The sequence below is a fragment of the Callospermophilus lateralis genome, chromosome 3 (genome assembly GCF_048772815.1).
Source record: "Callospermophilus lateralis isolate mCalLat2 chromosome 3, mCalLat2.hap1, whole genome shotgun sequence".
Lineage (NCBI taxonomy): Eukaryota > Metazoa > Chordata > Mammalia > Rodentia > Sciuridae > Callospermophilus > Callospermophilus lateralis.
Window position 1 is genome coordinate 2,197,820 of NC_135307.1, and position 14,789 is coordinate 2,212,608.

The 14,789-nt window shown below is 61.0% G+C and overlaps 2 protein-coding genes across 3 annotated transcripts; both read right to left on the reverse strand.

Moving 5' to 3' along the window:
• Nucleotides 1-1,066: 1,066 nt before the first annotated feature.
• On the reverse strand, nucleotides 1,067-9,607 carry Tedc1 (tubulin epsilon and delta complex 1). 2 transcript variants are annotated; one of them, XM_076849517.2, is made up of 9 exons: nucleotides 9,283-9,607; nucleotides 8,514-8,804; nucleotides 8,346-8,424; nucleotides 7,665-7,867; nucleotides 7,263-7,418; nucleotides 6,257-6,355; nucleotides 3,535-3,621; nucleotides 2,791-2,970; nucleotides 1,067-1,596 (listed from the first exon to the last, which is right to left on the reverse strand). In XM_076849517.2, exons 2-9 carry the CDS (start codon nucleotides 8,658-8,660, stop codon nucleotides 1,267-1,269), a joined length of 1,281 nt encoding a protein of 426 aa, XP_076705632.2. In that variant the 5' UTR covers nucleotides 8,661-8,804; nucleotides 9,283-9,607; the 3' UTR covers nucleotides 1,067-1,266. The 2 variants fall into 2 exon arrangements, with proteins under 2 accessions (XP_076705632.2, XP_076705631.2); XM_076849516.2 differs by lacking the exon at nucleotides 9,283-9,607 and having other exon boundaries at nucleotides 8,514-9,234.
• Nucleotides 9,608-11,328: 1,721 nt separating this feature from the next.
• Nucleotides 11,329-12,961, reverse strand: LOC143394957 (cysteine-rich protein 1). Its single transcript, XM_076849519.2, has 5 exons — nucleotides 12,832-12,961; nucleotides 11,859-11,953; nucleotides 11,725-11,782; nucleotides 11,586-11,632; nucleotides 11,329-11,454 (listed from the first exon to the last, which is right to left on the reverse strand). The coding sequence occupies exons 1-4, from the start codon at nucleotides 12,869-12,871 to the stop codon at nucleotides 11,592-11,594; spliced, it is 234 nt and encodes a 77-aa protein (XP_076705634.1). The 5' UTR covers nucleotides 12,872-12,961; the 3' UTR covers nucleotides 11,329-11,454; nucleotides 11,586-11,591.
• Between the last annotated feature and the right edge of the window lie 1,828 nt (nucleotides 12,962-14,789).

Consider the following 14,789-nt stretch of genomic DNA (forward strand, 5'->3'; position numbering starts at 1 on the left):
ATGCAGGGAGCAGAAGTGGCCTCGCTGCATGTGGCTGTTACGTGCAGGCCCAGGGCACAACGGCAGATAGCTGCAGGGCCGATAGCTGCAGGGCCGGAAGTGACTCCAGGAGGCTGGACTCCAAGTGCCCTGGGGCAGAAGAAGCCAGAGGAGTGGCAAAAAGGGCTGGGGGAGGGGCCTCAGGTGGGATAGGGGGCCAGGGAGCAAGAACACACACACCTGTGGCACATCAGGGGCCCCTGTGACTCTTCAGGGCCATGTCCACGAGAGTCAGGCACAACCTGCTGGACACCATTCCTGAAGATGGCATGCTAGCAATGGCTGGCCAAGAGGAGTAGCGGGGTGTACAGCCCCAGAGGCCAAGGAGCCCCTGGCAGAGTCAGAGTCTGGGTGTAGGCTATTGCTCCAGCACATACCAACCAGGCAGGAAAAGTCCCATAAAGGAACATTCTGGCAGAAAAACCAGGTTCCCAGAGGCTGAATTAGGCTTGGGCCTAGGCTGGCAGGAGGCTGCACACAGCCAACTGACCCTATCACCCGCCCAGTGCCAGGTCACGGTGTGAACCCTAGGAGGCAGGAGGCAGGGCTAGAGGCCACAGGGCCCACCTGTGCCTGTTGGCTGGGGGGATACTGGGATGGAAGTTGCTCCAGCAGGCTGTGGGCACGTCGCACATACAAGCAGCCCTTTGTCAGAGCTGAATTCCCTGAGCAGCCTCAGGAACAAGGCCCCTCTGTCCACATTACGGCCTCCCCCTCACTCCCAGGCCACCACCCCCAGGAAAGCAGAGCCCCCAGAGCTCCCATCCGGCCCCCACCCACAGCAGGCCTAGCACAGGAGGGAGGCTGTGCCCATAGCCTAGATCTGGGCATGCCATGGGGACCTGGGGAGGTGGCACAGTCACCCTCCCCAGATCCCCACACTCACCCGGTGTGTAGGCCAGGTGTCTCCCAGCCCTGGCCAGCCCTGCACTGGCTCCAGCTAGTCCACCACCACCCAGGGGTATCTCACCTGACCCAAGATGCCCGCTCCGCCCACCCTCAGACAGAACCCAGAAGGGCAGCAAAAGACGGCCAGTGGCCTGCTCCCTACGGGGAGGCCTCCACTGTTTATTTCTGGGTCCCTTTGCCCCTGTACTACAGGCCAAGGGTCTGGATCCTGGTCATTCAGTACGCAGCCCAACCTCTGCATCCACGGTGGCACATGGCTACCAGCTCTAGTCTGGGCCAGGGCAGGTTCCCACACAGGGAGGGCATGTCCACAGGCCGTCAGCGTCGGGGTGGCGGGATCCAAATGAGGCCAGGTATGGGTCCTGCCAGCCTGGCCAGCTCCTGCTGGCACTGTCCCTGTAGGCGGTGCAACGTGGCCTGCAGACAGGCCTCCTGGCTCCTCAGCAGCCTGGCCAGCCCGGCCGCCTGCAGGCCCTGGGTCCTTGCAGCACTCTCCTCCCTTCTCACCAGCCGGTGGGGCCCCTGAGGTGGGGTGGGGCCCCTGTCTTGCTCCCAGGACCTCCGCAGGGCTGCCAGCTCTTGGTCCACAGCCTCCTGAGAGGCCCTGCGCACAGAACTCCACTGTGGCCCCCGGCCCAGGCCTCCAACCTGCAAGGAGCAGATACAGCAGCTCCTGAGCCCAAGGGACTCTACCCCAGGACACAGGACACAGGCCCTGGGCAACCCTGGGCCCAGGTGTCTATCCTCCTGTCTCAGAAAGCAGGTCTAACCTCAGGCCAATGCAAGATGCCCTCAGGCCTGAGCTCTGCCTCAGCCGGACAGAGCGCCCAAGCCCTGCACCAGAGGCAGCTTCGCCAGGGGGACTCCCAGAACCCAGGGCAATAGGCCCCGCCTGACCCCACTCCCTGCCTGAGCTGCAGGACCCAAATGGCTTACTGGGCAGGAGTGGGGGCGGGCCTGGCAGCTCTCAGAAGACCACTCTTCTCAAAGCCCTTCAGAGGTCAGAGCAAAGACCCCCAACAAACTGTCCTCCTGGGTTCAGCCCAGCACTTCACACCTCCCGAGCTCTCAGGCAGGGACTGAAGGGTGGGCTCACCAGGAACACAGGACCCAGGGCTGCCCACCCTTCCACCTCCCGTCATTGAGGCCAACTCTATCCAGGACCCTATGGAGGGTAATCTGGAGAGGGGGTCACATCCATGGGAACCTCAAGCCTCCAGCTCCCTCCAGATGACCCCAGGGAGCCACCCTGAGCCTTTGGTGGACTCCACAAGGCCCCGAACAGCAGCAGGAGGCAGATCCATTCCTGGGAGCAGTGAGGATAAGGGGCTGCCACTCAGCAGGGTGAGGGGGTGACAGGCCACAGGGGCAGCGCCACTCTTCACGGAGGCTCAGGAAGAGTCTAAGGGAATCTGCCTGGAGTCACAAGAGCATGCGGCTGCCAGCAGTGTCTGCAGCCATAGCTGGCTCGGGGTGATGCTGCAGGAGGGCCACATGTCCCCACAGACCCGCAGGACTCAGGGGATGACTGTGAGCATGCACAGGAATGGCAGGCAAACAACGCAGCGTGGGCTTGCTCCCCTCTCTACTGATTCCCGTGGAAAGTGAAGACCCCTAAAGGGCAGTCAGGGACACAGTAGCTATCCTGGGGAACAGGTGGGCCTTCAGTGTGCAGCCTCCTGCCCGGGTGGAGTCTGGTACCTGAGTGTACCACCTACCAAACTTAATCCAACTAGATCGGTGATTCAGTAGCTCAGAAAGGCTGCCAGGCTCTATGGTGGGCACTCCCCAGGAGATAGCATGGGGCTGAGAGGGTACAGAGGACAGAGTTGCTACACTCACCTGGGCCTCCCAGGCCACCCGCCGGGCGGCGCCTGCCTCCAGTAGCTCCTCGTGCAGGGCCTGCAGCTCCTGCGCTACCTGCTCCAGCTCGCCAAGCCCTTGCTCAGGAATCCTGGGCAGGATCGTGGGTTGTGAGGCTGCAACAGGGCCCTCTGGAGGGCAGATGCCCAGGACCGTGTCCTGCAGGGAGGTAAGTGGGCATGTGCCAGGCATGGCTTCCATTAGGGGAGACAGAGGTCCCAGGAGGCAGTGGTGGCCCTCCCAGGTCCCACAGAGGTCTGGACAGCTACTGACTCCCCAGCAAGGTAGCATCCAGGAAGGCACAAAACTCAATACTTCCAGGCCTGTAATCCCAGCAACTTGGGAGGCTGAAGCAGGAAGATCACAAATTCAACACCAGCCTAAGCAAATTATCAAGGCCCTGCTCAAAATAAAAAAAAGAACAAGAGCTGGGGATGTGGTTCATTGATTAAGCACCCCTGGGTTCAATCCCCAGCACCAAAAAGAAAAGGATAAAAAAGAAGACACTTGGGGGTGCTAGAGGCCATGGCCAGCAATGTTGGGCCTCCCCAGAAGACATGCAAAGGTCGTGGGCAAAGCCCTAGACTTTGGGTGCCAGATCTGGGGTGTGGGCTCCCTTAGAGCCTCTTCCTCCTGTTGGGAGGTGCGCCCCCCACCCACCCTGCCCAAACCCACCACCTGGGCCAGGAAGGAAAGGGGAGGGGAGGGGGCAGCCTAGCTCACCATCCACCGCCAGAATACCAGTTCCCAGCGCCGCCACTCAAGAGCTGCCTTCAGACGGGTGTTCTCACATTCCAGTGCCCACAGCAGCTGCAAAACAAGCCACAGCTGGGCAGGGCACACAGGGCCCCTTGGCCCAGAGGACCAGCAGGCAGCAGGGCCAGGTACGTGCTCCCGAGCCACTCCTATGGTTTCTGCCTTTCTGCAGGGCAGGGTAGCCCAACGCATGACCAGGCCTAGCCACCCTTCCCCTCAAAGCACACCCATGCCAGGGACAGTGCTGGGAGACTCATGAGAGAGGCAGGGAGCCAGACCAGGGCAAGGGGAGTGCAGAGTATGTCCACAAGCCACCCCCCACTCCCACTCAGGCACCGAGACACACCAGTAAAAGAGCAGTTAACACAGCTTCCAAGAGTCCCCAGGATGCCCAGCACCCCTGGACTGGGGTCGGGCATACAACACCTCCCCTTCCTCTTCTCTGGGGCTGCACTCTGACGTCTTCTGCCACCCCCAGCAGGACTAAGGGCACAGGGGACAAACGAAAGGTTGCAGGCTCCACCAGTGACCAAGAGAACTGCCCAGTCACCCAGCAGCATGCCAGCTGCTCCACACCAGCCATAGGTCATTCCAGAAGCTTCTAGGACCTGTCCCAGCAGTGCAGGCTCTCAGGTAGGCCAGATCCAGAATTTAGCCAGCTCTGTCCAGAAACTTGGAAGGAGGCCAAGCGTAGTGCCACTTCACCTAACCACTGCTGTTTGAAATCCTGCAGCACCAACACATCCTGCCGCCCCCTCTAGGTCCCCAGCCCACACTGAGGGGCTCAGGCAGGCCCAGATGGAACCTGGGCAGCCCCTGTCCTGCTCTAAACCAGGGACCAGGGGCTGAAAGCCTGGGCCTTGCTGAGTCACCTCCGAAAGGGGGACAGAGTCAAAGGCAGGTGGGGACATCCAAATGCTGTCTTAGCACCTCCAAAGCCAAGCACAGGCCCTTCTGAGGCTAGCCCAGGCCTCATCCAGGGAGCCAGGCCCAGCTGGCACCAAGGCCAGGCAGGCCTCACCAGGTAGGCACACTCAGTCACAATGGGTGCATATAAATCACCTGGAGCATAAAGCACCAAAGCTGCATCTGACGGCCAGATGTGCCAGGGCAGAAGCCCCAGCAGAGCAGCCAGTGGGGACCAGGAGCCGTCCACCTCTGAGCCCTGGGCTCCCTGTCCCACCTGCCAGGTTGTAGGCAGAACTGGGATGAGGCAGAAGAGCCAGAGGAGGAGCTACTGGCTGGAGCTTCGGCCCTCCTGCCAGCAGTGCCCGACTCAAGTCAGTCCAGAGTTCAGTGTGAAGGTGACAGCCGGCCACAGCTGGGCAGGGCACACAGGGCACTCTGGCCCAGAGGACCAGCAGGCAGCAGGGCCAGGCACATGCTCCTAGCCACTCCCTATGGTTTCTGCCAAGAAGAAGAAAGGAGCGGCAAAAAGCCCCTGGGGAAGGGATGGGGACCAGTCAGCATGGATGAAGGCAGAGGGGACAGATAGACCCAACTTGATCTTTTATTAAAATTGGGAGCCATCTTGCCACAAAGCCATGAAAAGCTAATTTTGGCTTTACTATAAATTACTGCAAATTCTGAACCTGCTTGGAATGCCTGCCCATGCCTTGAACTCACCCATGCCTGGCTCTCTGACCAGATAGCAGCCCTCTCTGAAACTTAGTGACACCTCATAAATATTGGCCTTCCCTGGCCAGACAACGACCCTCTCTGAGGCTCTAATGGTCCTCATAAATTCTGATGTTGGGGCCAGCAAAAAATGTAAACTACCATTAGTGTGATGCTCAGAGTTCTGTTATCTGTAACCCCCTTTGTGTAACTTTCTGGGCTGTAAAGCTGGACTTCAGGAAAGCTGGGCTGCTGTCTTGTTCCCGCCGTTTTGGGAGGGAGAGGCAGCCCGGCCGGTCAAAATAATAAGCTTGCTTTAATTTGATTTTAATTGGAGTCAGTGGTCTTTTCTTGCGTCCTGGTCTAACAGGGACAGCAGAAATGGGAGAAACTGGACGGTGTCGGGGCCAGCCCTGACCCTCCTCTCCTTAGTGCCCCAGCAGCCTTAGCAAATGACCCTCTGCCTGAGGATACATGGCCACCCAGGTTCAGAGCTTGGTTTTTCTCTAGGTCTGTGCTTCACAGGGCTGAGATTCCAAGGGAGTACATCAACTGGGCAGCACTGTCCCGCAAACATTGAGTGGCCTCTGACCAGGAAGCAGGACTGAGGCTACCATGTCTCCAGGGCAGAGCCTTCCCAACAGGCCCCTGCTCTGAAGGGCAGCTGTGCCCTCTCAGCCAATCCTATGGACAGTCCCTCCTCCAGGACTCCCCTCAATACCAGGTGACAACTGTGTGGGCTCCAGGTTCAACGCAGACCTGAGGCCAGCAATCCTTAATTCCTGTGGTCTTCTTCCTCAACTAGCCCAGCCTGGACCCATGCACTTCTGGGACCCTGCTCATATCTGGTCAGAGGTGCACACACAGCAACCTATTAGGATTCTGGGAACGATGGACAGTTCATGGGACAGACAGAGTCCTGAAGACACCCCTGTCAACCACACCAGCAATGACAGCGAGCTCGGCAACAACCCAGAGACATGTACAGCTCAAAGCCTGGCACAGCCCAGGTCATCCCAAACAGGCCCCGCCGAACCTCAGGCAACACCCACCCCCAGCAGAGAGCCCTCACCTGCTGGCTACCCTCTGGGTCCCTGAGCATCTCAGTTTCCGTGACAGACAGATGGCCAAGGTTCTGGTCACTGTGGCAGCCGTGGGTATACAAGTGGATCTGGAACAGAAGGCAGACCCCAGGCTGTGGAGGTGCACCCTCTCCAGCACGGGGCCTCCACTGGAGCAGCATGGTCACCTTCAGAGTTCAACTCCCATGCAAGACGGCCATACCTTACCTGAGGCTGGCCAGGGCAGTGTCAGGCTCAAGATAGCTATCACACCACTCGGGAGCCCCTACAGAGGGAGGGACACCAGGCAATCTTACTCAGGGCCTCCCCAGGGGTCCAATATGGTGGGATGGTGCCCCCTGCCCTGCTATCAAGCCCTAGGCTCTGGAAGGTACAAACCTGCCCCAGAATGGTGGGCCCCTAACCCGGTGCAGCTGCTGGAGCCAAGGCCAGGCAACAGGAGCAGGTCCCAGGAAAGACCAGCTGAGAAGACCACAGAAGGGGTCTCAGCACCACGGAGCCCATGGCTACCACCCAGTAACCCATCAGCCCTCACTTCACAATGGTCATGTGCTGGGCACCAGAGCGCTTGAACCTAATCTCTACGGCTCCTTCAAAGGCCCCTACAGGAGCTGCCCACTGCCCAGATCAGCCCACATCCAGAACATGGTGGGAAACAGAGGGCTGGAAGTGTCCAGGGGGAACAGTTTCTCGTGGCAGAGTCTAAAGGCAACAATTTCTGTCAACAGTAAAGCTGATTGACTCCGTGGCTCTCTGATCCAGCAGACTCTCTTCCAGCAGGATTGAGAACTCTGACCATGGCTCCCAATACTGCCCAGTTCCATCGAAATCTGGTCCCCTACCTGGATCACAGTCCCAACCCCCACCAGCCCCAGCCAGCTCAGGGAAGGCCCACAACCAGCCTGGGGTCAGCCCCTGCCAGGCTTGGTGGGATGGGCCATAGGGAAAGGTAGCCAGGGTCTCGGGTCCCTGGTGGAGAGCTGTGTGAAACACTACCTTGCCCAGGAGGGTGCACTGCTCCTGCTGACTGGAGATCAGGTGCCGCCACCGGAACCGCAGCTTTCCCATCAGCCACTGCACACAGCGGAGGTCCACGGGGACTTCTGCTCCCATGTGTAATACAGGTGGGCCAGAGCTGGCCAGGGTCCCACTCTGGAGAGGTAATAAGGGTTAGCCCCTATTTCACTTTCTACCCTACCTGAAGAAGGGGCAAGGACAGTAAGAACCGTGGAGGTACAGCCACAGACCTAGCTGCCTGCACACTCTCAGCTAGACAGCCAGGACAGCCCAGCATGGGCTGCCCTCAAGTCTGACATGGGATGGCCCACAGGTCATGGGGCATGGGACACCCTGGCATCTGGGCAGAGCTGGGCCCAATCACCCTTATTACACACCCACCTCAAAATCAGGCACCTGGTCGCCCAGTTGGACGCGAGTCTGCACCAGTAGCCGCTCAATCAGAGGCTCTCGGGCCAGGAGCCAGGACAGGGCCAGCAGCAGCTCCCGGCTGCCCTGGGAGCCATCCTCCGGAAGCTGTGCCAGCACAGGCCTCGGGTAGCCCTGGGAGCACAGCACTGCCTTCACCAGGCGGGCTTGGGCCTCTGGAGTAAAAGACCACCAGCTCAGGGAGAAGCCTACCTAAAGTGGATATCATCTGTACCCCTTCAGGACCCCCAAATAGAGGAGACAGGAACAAGGACAAGGACCCAACGCGGGGTAGGGGTTGGGTCCTCCAACCAAGATGAGGGCACCATACCCTAACCTGGAAGGAAGGGGTTAGGTGTTGGTTGAACCAGGGTCTAACCAGAACCAGGACTTCGGTTGAGTGGGAGGGGCCAGAGCCTCCAGGGGTGGAGCCTTAGAGTTGAGCAGGACCAGTGCCTCCCTGGGAGCGTGGTCCCAGAGCCTTTGGAGGTGGGAGCCTTAGAGTTGGACAAAGCCAAAGCCTCTGGGGCGGAGCCTTACCAAGCTGGGCGGAGCCAGTGCCACCGGGTGGGCGGCGTCAGCGCCAGGCTAGGGTCGCCAGGGTGGGCTGAGTCGAGACCTTTGGGGCGGGGCATGCCAGAGGACGGGACTTACCCGGGGAGAGCGAGGCCGAGGCACCACGTTCTGGGAGCGGCGCGAGTACGTGGAAGAGGAGCCGCCAGAGCGCGGGGGCCTACGGAGAACAAAAAGCGCGCGGTCAGCGGGCCAGGCTGACCTTGCATCCGGCAACTCCTGGCCCGACGCCCGCGCCGCCGGCCTCACCGCCTCCGGACGGTCGAACTTGGCACGGCGGAAGATCTCCGGGCTGGGCCCAGCGGGCAGCAGTCTACTGAGCGCGGCAATCGCCTCGGGCAGGGTCCCGGTCCCGACTCCGGCCGCCCGGTCCACCCTGCGCCGCCGCCTCCCCATGCAGCCTGCTCCAGGCCTCCTTGGATCGCCCGCCCCGGCAGAAGGCGCCCAATCACAGCGCCGGCCAGGACCCGCTTTTGCGCCGTAACCCAATGAGTGCTGGCCCTGCGTCTATTCGTCAGGCGCGAAGGCACTTCCGCGCTCCTGGGGTGGAGCCTTCGAGGTCAGCAGCACCGAGGCTTCTGAACTCGTTCGCCCAACCTTCGCCCTACACCCGCCTCGTCCAGAACCAACCAATCAGCGCCCCGAGCCATTGACTACCTAGCAACCCGGCGTCATCAGCACTGAATGAAAGACATGCGCGCCCCCTAGAGCCCCGGAGGACTGTGCAACCAGACTCCCTTCACCCGCGGCCGGCGCCCCTCCGCGGAGCCTCCCCGGCTCGACGCCAGGGGGCGCCAGAGCCTCATAAGCCGCCGCCCGGGCAGACAACCCGGCAGATAACCCGGGGCAGCTGGGTGGGGACTCCGTGAGTAAGCTCGCCCGGCGAGCTGGGCAAAGGAAGCTCCAGAAGGGAAGGCCGTCAACTCTTTTATCTGCAGACTCCGGCCCCTCGCCCGTCCCTAGCCCCAGCTCTCTGCCCTCAGCTACCTTGCCCAAACATAGGCCTCACTGTCCCCACCTTCTTGGGGAAGCAGTGTGGCCATTTCCTTCAGAAGCGGAAGTTTCCCACACGACCCAACAGTATCAGTCCTGGTAGGCTGTGAGCCATCTTCGCAAGGACACGCGGGAGGTCACAACAGCCCTATCACACGGCAAACGGACCCAGAGTTCACCCTGGTGTGTGGGAAAGAACCACAGCACGCGCATAACTAGGAATCCTGTCCAGCCGCGGGCAGCCTGGGTGACATCCTCGCGTTCTTCTGAATGCAGGAAGCCCCTGCAAAAGCCCGCATCAGGTAGGCCGGACCGTGTGGAGTGCCAGGAGGAGGTAAACTCGCTGGGCCCTGGCTGCCCGGAAAGGGCTGGCCAGCGGGCAGGGGGAGAAAGGCAGTGGCTGGAACACTCTGGCACGAACTCCGTGCGCTCCACGTCACTGAAGGTGCGGCTGGGGCGGTGGACTGGACCGTGCGCACACTACACGATAAAGCCGGAAAGAAGGCAGGTGGAAAGGGGGAGGGCGCCCGAGAGAAGGCGGAGGAAACCCAGCTAGAGAGGGAAGTAGGAAGCACCCCACGCACCTGTCCGCTTGGCCACGCCCACTGGAAGCGGGAGCGCGGCGCGCCCTCTCGGAACGTCCTGCTTCCTTGGCCTCAACTGAACGGCGGTGGCAACGTTGTGCCAGTGGTCGCGGCCAACAGACTCGGCTCCGAGGTCCCTGGCCGGGAGTTCCTCCCCCAGTATGGGGTACGCTGCTGGCTTGTTCTCGGCTCCAGGTCCCAGGCAGTCCTGCCCTCCATCCCTTTCTCAGTGCCCCCTGAGCTTTGGGTGCGAAGACTGTTCCCCACCCCCACCCTGCGCGGCTTGATTTCTGATGGACGACTACGGATCTTTTCTTCTCAGGGATTTTGCACTGCTGACCTTCTGCCTGGGGTGCTCTTAACCCCATTTGGGGCTTAGCTGATTCCCACTCTCTTTCTGCAGGTCCCAGCTCGCTGACAGTGCACCCCAAGTCGCCCCAAATGGGGCTGTGAGCTATGTGGGGAAGGGAGTCACGGCAACGGCGCACCATCGGGAGGCTAGGACCTCGGGTTGGGGAGCTGCTGTCCCTACCCTGGCGGCCAGGTATCGCTGGGCCACAGCCCTCAGCCCCCACCCTCCACCTGGATAGGGAGCCTCTGGAGCTCAGCATCCTAGGCTCCCGCATGGCTGCCCCACCCCCTCTGCGGCCCTCCAGGATCGCCCCTATGACACGAGCTTTCCGCTCTACAGACCACCCTCGACAGCTCCCCACCCCTTCTTTGCCACCTTATGCCTACAGTTCACTAGGCTGACCTGGGCTCTTCCCGTCTACAGATGGTCTAAAGGGGTTTGGGAGACCTTTGGCCAGGGCTGGGACTGAGCTGCCAGGGGACAGTGGGGTTCTGACGGTAGCCCAATGGGCAGGGGCTGGGATTGCAAAGGAGTTTTCTAAAGGGCCCCCTCCACTGTGCAAAGCCAGGACATACCATGACAGCACAGGCCACTGTGGGGAGTCCCTGCTCAGGGAGGGGCCCAAACATGGGTCTGGTGTCTGGATGGCTAGCTGCGCAGCTACAGCAAGCCCCTGCAAAAAAACCCACAGCTTGATCTGGGGTAGATGGGGACAAGGGTGGAGCAGCAGGAAGTGGGAAGGCAAGGAGTCCACATCACAGCTCCCCCAAAGCTCCTCAAAAAGGGAAGCAGCTCCAGCTGAATCACTCTCTGACCTGTGGCCAGAGTCCTCCCAACACCACCCACTCCCAGGCCTCAAATTCCCTCTGACCCTTTGGCCCAGCCCATTCCAGAACCGACCACAGAGGAGGGCCTTGGTGAGTCTGGAGGTCAGAGGTGGAGGCCTGGACTCATACCCTGCAAAGGGGGCCCCAGAGACCTCCTCAAGGGAGTGGGCAACAGTGCCTTCTGCAGCAGGCAGAGCAAGCACCCTGGGCTGGGAGTTCCCAGATGTCGTTTCTTTCCACTATCTACCAGCACACACATGTACCCAAGTACTAGTGAACACACACACACACACACACACACACACGTCTTCCACGTGTTCAGGTTTATTGAAGGCACAAGGGGCTATTAGGAGCCCTGGGTGTCTGGGGTAAGGCCCGGCATCTGCTGAATGGGCAATGGCCCGGTGGGTGGCCAAGGATAGGGTCTCCTCAACCTGTGCAGAGAGACAGAGGCATTCTTGAGTACACCTCTCAGCCCTGCCTCCAAGCCCCTGAGTATCAGACCTGGGGGGACATCCAAATCCTGAGAAGGATGGGCTGGGTGGGACTGGAGGGAGGATTATACCTAGGTTTACTTGAAAGTGTGACTTTCGGCTCCACCACGGCCAAAACCTGCAAAAAAGATGTGGAAGGTCAACACAGTATGGGGCGGGGGGGGGGGGGGGGGCGCGGGCGGGGGGCCTTGGCAGACTGCCAGAATGTACCTTTGGGCCCAAACATGGCGGAGTAGCAGGGGTGGTTGCAGTAGGGCTTGCCTTCATGCTGCGGAGAAAAGGCCGTGAGTAGCTGCCTTCGCCCCAGCATGACTCCCCCTTCCAGTGGCCCGCAGCCCACCTACCTCTGCGTGGCCCCCGGAGGTCAGCGTCTTCCCGCATTTCTCACACTTAAGGCAGGGCCTATGCCAGTCCTTGCCCAGCGAGGTCACCCGCTCCGCTGCAGGGAAGTCCCCATGAGACACCGCTCTCGGGCCCTGGCACACCGCCACTCACACCCTTCCTCCAGTCCACCCATACTGCGTTCTCTCAACTTGGCAGCACCCCCCACCCCGTCTCTTCTTGCCCCTGTACATATTAGGAACACACCTCTAGTCCCCAGCCAAACTAATCAGAGGAGTCTGCCCCTCGTCCCACTTCCAGGTGCTGTGCCTGGGACGCGCCCCGAGGGCTGGGGTGGGGTAGGCGGACAGGAAGCCTGGGGTCAGGCTGGCCTGGCGAAGCCCTCTGGCCCCGGGCGCCGGGGGACTGGGTGGAGCCTGCGGGCGCCTTTCTCCTGGGGCGGAGGACCTCCCACTCCCTCCTGCCCCTCCCCGGGGCGCGCGCGGGGCCGGAAGGCGGGCGCTCGCATCTGAGCGTGCCGGGATCGCGCCCGGGGCGTCGGTTTCCGCGTCTGTTTCTACTTAGCGCTAGCAGGGGAGGCCCCAGCCCCGCGTTCCTTCCTATCCCTCGGGGACCCCGCCCAAGGCGCGTGGATGGAAAGTGTAGAGACATCGAGACCAGGAGTCACGAAGACAGGGGTCACCAGACGGGGAGACACAGAGGCAGGGAGACAGAAACCGTGAATGGGAAGAGATAGCCATGCCGCCCGACTCAGGGGGTCCCAACTCACACCCGGACGTCCGTGAGCCAGGCGGACAGGTTGGCTCCGAGGAGGCCCTCAGGACTCCAGAGGCCCTGCGCCTACCTGGGCGGCCCCCGCCAAGTCGCCAGGATGGCCAGTACGTCCCCCGCCCCGGAGGGTCGCCCCCTCGGCCGCTCTTCCGCATCTGGCCGGCAGTGCGCGCACGGGGAGGCCCGGGTGCAGGATTCACTCACCGAAGTACACCTCCTTGTCACACTTGGGGCACTTGGGCATGGCGATACTGGGTATGGAATGAGCTTCTAATGCTGGGCGAGAGCGGGCTGTGGGCGCGAGACTGGGTGACGCCCGCTTGGTGTAAGCTTTTCAGGGACCCTGGGGCCCCGCCTCTTAGGACCCCGCCCTGCGAGTCCCGCCCCGAGGCAGAGACTTGTACCCTGGGGACCTCGCATCCAGACCGACCCGCCTAGAAAGATCATCTGGTCCACGCCCGCCTCTGGGCAGAACTCAAAAGTGGCCGAGGGTCCAGCGGAGACATGGGGACCTTCTGGGAACCAGGCTGCTCCAGCAGGTCCACACCCCAGGCCAAGCAGCCCACAGTCCCAGATCTGGGGCAAGGGGCTCTCCTCTGCAGGAAGGCTTACCAGGTCCCTAGTGGCAACTCGCAGGCACCCGCCAAAGCCCCAGATCAGCCAGAGCCAGGGAAGGAACGAGTCACTTCTAAAATACAGAGGGATGCAAACTAGCATGAAAGGATTCTCCTCCCGTACTTGGACCCTGCCCCTCTTCTAGAAAGGTTGGGGACACATCCCCATAGTCTCAATCTGGTACCTCTCCAGGAATCCTGTTCTGATCTCCCACTCACAAAGAGGCCAGGAGCCTCCTCCCTCCAGACCCTGGGAGTGGGTGGGGCACTTGAGCTGTGCCAGCTCACCCCCACCCTGCTGCTCTCTGGGAAGTCCACTGAACCACAGCCGGAACGTCCCTGGGGAACTTGGAAGAGGAGACTTCAGGCCATGGCAGTCCCTCCTCCACAAGAATAGAGGAGCCCAGGCCCCGGGAACCATTGCCTGGGGGAACCTGAGACAGGGGCCAAGGTCCTTATCTTTACAGAAAGTGTCCCAGCACCAAGAGTGGTCCAAGTCTCCAGCCTACATTGGGGCCAGCCAGAAACCAGAGACCATCTGACCCAGCCTGTTGAGAATCAGAGGGCTGGTGCTGGCCTACAGATACCTGGGATATGAGTTGCATCTGCAGCCTCACCAAGGTGGGACTGCTGGGGCTTCCAGCCTCCCTTAGTCCAGGCCTCAGCCTCAGTGGGGATGCCCTGGCCCATCCCTCTATCTAACCCTCCTGTGCTGGGGTCACTGTCAGCCAGGCCCACCTCCCCCTGGAGCAGGGGGCTACCCTCTCCGTAGAAGTCCTTCCTGCTCTGTGGGGCCCCCACAGGAAGTATTCAGCCTTCTCTCCATCCCGGCCCTGGCACACATATGGGCCCTTCCTCTCCCTGCACTGCCTGCCCTTTAACCCCCTTATCAGCACCCACCTCCACTCAGTACACCCATCTCAAAACACAAGGCATCACTCTGGACCTCTTCAGGCCCTGTCCCTGAAGCAGAGCAGGAGGACAGGCTCCCTGATGCCCCATGCCCCTGGCCTTGCCCCAGGGTACTCAAAGGAAGAGCCATGGGTCCAACATCCCAGGATGCCCCCTCCCTGCTCCTCACTGGGCCATAGCTGGAGTGAGGGTCAGAGTTCCCAGGGTTGTGGGATGACCAAGGCCCCATGTGTCCCTTGCAAAGGCCACACTCCGGGGAGTCCCCCATATCTACAACACAAAGCCAAGTCCTGCCCCTGACAATACTTACCAGTTCCCACCATCCTCCCTGGGACCCCTCAGGTCACTGCCCAGGGCTGAGGTACTGCAAGTGCTGCAGTCCTCAAGGACATACTAAAGACCCTTGTCAGCTGGGATTTCCAGAGCAGAGGTGCACACGGATATGCAAGGGGTAGGACCCCAGTCTCCAGCCACTGTGTGGTTCCTGGACTTGAGGCCACCAACACAACCATCCTCCACCTCCAGCACGCCCCTTAGAGTCTCCTTGGCTAGTCCGATAACAAGAGGATCGGATCCTTTTTCTTTTTGTTTTTCCATGATGCTGGGGATTGAACCCAGGGCCTTGTGCATGCGGGG

What these genes read in the sequence shown, in the direction of transcription:
- Tedc1 (XM_076849517.2), bottom strand. Translation starts at nt 8,660, where the DNA reads ATGGGGAGGCGGCGGCGCAGGGTGGACCGGGCGGCCGGAGTCGGGACC. An exon ending in CTCGGCCTCGCTCTCCCCGG is followed by an intron (nt 7,868 to 8,345) that starts GTAAGTCCCGTC and finishes CTTTTACTCCAG; the next exon opens with AGGCCCAAGCCCGCCTGGTG. An exon ending in TGGTATTCTGGCGGTGGATG is followed by an intron (nt 2,971 to 3,534) that starts GTGAGCTAGGCT and finishes ACCTCCCTGCAG; the next exon opens with GACACGGTCCTGGGCATCTG.
- LOC143394957 (XM_076849519.2), bottom strand. Translation starts at nt 12,871, where the DNA reads ATGCCCAAGTGCCCCAAGTGTGACAAGGAGGTGTACTTCG. An exon ending in TGACAAGGAGGTGTACTTCG is followed by an intron (nt 11,954 to 12,831) that starts GTGAGTGAATCC and finishes ACTTCCCTGCAG; the next exon opens with CGGAGCGGGTGACCTCGCTG. An exon ending in CGCCATGTTTGGGCCCAAAG is followed by an intron (nt 11,633 to 11,724) that starts GTACATTCTGGC and finishes TCTTTTTTGCAG; the next exon opens with GTTTTGGCCGTGGTGGAGCC.